Genomic DNA, 2,615 nt, shown 5'->3' on the forward strand with positions numbered 1-2,615 from the left:
ATTACGTAACGCTAAAAATCCGGATTTTGGACCCCCTCCCCCCTACGTAACGCAATTTCCTATCTCTAATACACAGAAAGTAACGCAACCTCGACCCCCCCCCCACCTTTTTCGCGTTACGTAATTTGTGCACGACGCCTAAGAAAACGTGAATGTTTGAAAGTATTCAAATCAAAAAATCTATTTTGGGCGGGACGAAGTTCGTCGGGTCAGCTAGTTATGAATAAAAATCTATTTTTCCGTATCAAATATCTATTCTATGTAATAAAGTAATTTGCAAATGTTGAAAAAATTTGAACGAATATTGTGACTGATAATGGTTTTATGTTATAATGAAATATCAGGAAATATTGAAACATGCTCAAGTAAAAGCCAGAACTACGTATATCAAATAAAAAAAATAATTCAAATTGTACAACTCAAAACTTTTTTCGGGTCTGGTCGAGTAGTTTACCTCCCAACCCCAAATGTCGACACTGTACCTTCGTCATCATGGATTAGTTCAAGGCGCGTAGAAGTATATCCTAAGGTGGGCCAACTTGCTAAAACCACTCTTCAGCCATCTTGGAAGTCTACTTGTGCCCAAGCTCGCTCGTGATCAGTCTGTCTCTTTCACGCTTCAAGGAAAAAAATCCCCTTCTGCTTTCTTCCGTACTTTTTTATATACCGCTCCCCTAACCAACTTAGTGACGAAACGGCCTCACCTAGTACCATAGACCCGTCTTGGATTAGTTGAAAGTTCATGGCTACCAATACAAATAAACTTCACGTACTCCCGCACTCTGACATACATACTCACTGATTGTGTTTACCGTATGATACCGTGTTTACGCTGTTATCAATAACCAAAATAAAACCGTGCATTTGTAGGTATAGTTGCGTGTGACTTCAAAACGTAAATATAAAATTCTATCAATTGGATAAATTTTAAAATTATGTCTTTGTATATTCAGATTACGAGATTCAAGCAAGCTGCTGTAGTAATTGCTTGTTCGAAGACACATCTTCAAATAATGCTCAAAAACATACGCAGTTGCTAAAAGCTGTTACTTCGCGTGATGCCCACGGAAAATTGTTTTCATCACAATATATGGATCGCCAGAAGGAGCAACAAGCGCATTACGCCGGCCTAGCCGGAGGTCTAACAGGATGTATAACGCGTTGTATTTGTCAGCCGCTGGATGTGCTTAAAATTCGCCTCCAACTGCAAGTGGAACCGATTACTACGGCTTCTCAAATCTCCAAATATCGTTCGCTTGCCCAGTCGGTTGCTTGTATCTATAAAGAGGAAGGACTGTTAGCCTTCTGGAAGGGCCATAACCCAGCCCAGGTACTATCGCTAGTGTATGGGGTTGCCCAGTTCTCGTTCTATGAGCGCTTCAATGGAGTTCTGCGTGATATAGCGCTTTTCGAAGGGCATGATCGTACCAGAAATTTTGTGGGTGGAGCATGTAGTGGTTCTTTTGCCGCAATGATTATTATGCCACTAGACGTGATACGGACCCGACTTGTGTCGCAGGATCCGGGAAAAGGATACAGAAATGGATTCCAAGCAGCCGGATTGATATATCGAACGGAGGGTATTCGAGGATTGTACCGGGGACTGGGACCTGCGTTGCTGCAGATTGCGCCCCTCACGGGTGGACAATTCATGTTCTATAATCTGTTCGGTGGAGTTATCAAACGAATCGAGAGACTCCCGGAAGACAGCATGCTCCAGCCAGTGGAATTGTTCTTTTGCGGAGGCTTGGCGGGATTGTGCACAAAATTGCTGGTGTATCCTTTGGATCTCACCAAGAAGCGCCTCCAAATACAGGGTTTCTCTGCAAACCGACAAACATTCGGACAGCATTTCGTGTGTACTCACATGCTTCAGTGCTTTTACCAGGTTTGCCTTCGAGAAGGTTTTGGCGGGTTGTATAAAGGACTTGCTCCTTCACTGCTAAAAGCTGGTGTAACAAATGCGTTTTATTTCGCTATTTACGACCAACTGCTGTCGTTGTTCAACAAAGGTTTTCACAAAACACTTTAGTTCATTCTGTTTTTGTTTAGCTAGGAGATTACAATGGATCCGCACAAGTTGTTAATTGTTTATATTACGATCAAGATTCATTAAAGGCACTAGGGAATAGTGCAGATTTATAAGCTGGCTTCTCTTAGTTAGTCATATCCTACACCATATCTTATGACGATGAACACGCACATTTGATGATATTTATCCGAATGTTTCCCTATTCTGAAACGCAATTCCTTCTCGGAACTCGCAGTCAGTGTTTTAGGGTCTAATTAATGGAACAGTAATATCGACGGAAAGGCATATTTACGTTGTAGTCTTTTGCTTGAGAATCATTCATCCGAATTTAGTGTTTAGGAAATAGATCATTTTCTTTCCACCTAATGGAATGGAATGTTAATGGGAAAAAATAAATCCATTATTTTGACGTGAAATTCAATACTTTATTTAACACATTGTAGCGTGGTACTGGTTTCGACATTTGGAAGCCCCTCGTTTAGTTATTTTGAAGTTCAGATTCTACACCAGCTCACTTGTGTGAATCGGAGCCTCTCTCTTCTTTCAATGTATTGGATGTAAGGCAACGCGAGTGCCGCTCCTC

At 41.5% G+C, this 2,615-nt stretch overlaps 1 protein-coding gene across 1 annotated transcript; it reads left to right on the forward strand.

Moving 5' to 3' along the window:
* Positions 1 to 790: 790 nt before the first annotated feature.
* Positions 791 to 2,145, forward strand: LOC129764281 (mitochondrial thiamine pyrophosphate carrier-like). The gene is made up of 2 exons (XM_055763199.1): positions 791 to 895; positions 954 to 2,145. Exon 2 carries the CDS (start codon positions 1,091 to 1,093, stop codon positions 2,030 to 2,032), a length of 942 nt encoding a protein of 313 aa, XP_055619174.1. The 5' UTR covers positions 791 to 895; positions 954 to 1,090; the 3' UTR covers positions 2,033 to 2,145.
* The last annotated feature ends 470 nt before the right edge of the window (positions 2,146 to 2,615 follow it).

The sequence above is a fragment of the Toxorhynchites rutilus genome, chromosome 2, assembly GCF_029784135.1.
Source record: "Toxorhynchites rutilus septentrionalis strain SRP chromosome 2, ASM2978413v1, whole genome shotgun sequence".
Lineage (NCBI taxonomy): Eukaryota > Metazoa > Arthropoda > Insecta > Diptera > Culicidae > Toxorhynchites > Toxorhynchites rutilus.

Bases quoted from the DNA above. Each gene is read 5' to 3' on its own strand.
- LOC129764281 (XM_055763199.1), top strand. From the start codon at position 1,091: ATGGATCGCCAGAAGGAGCAACAAGCGCATTACGCCGGCCTAGCCGGA.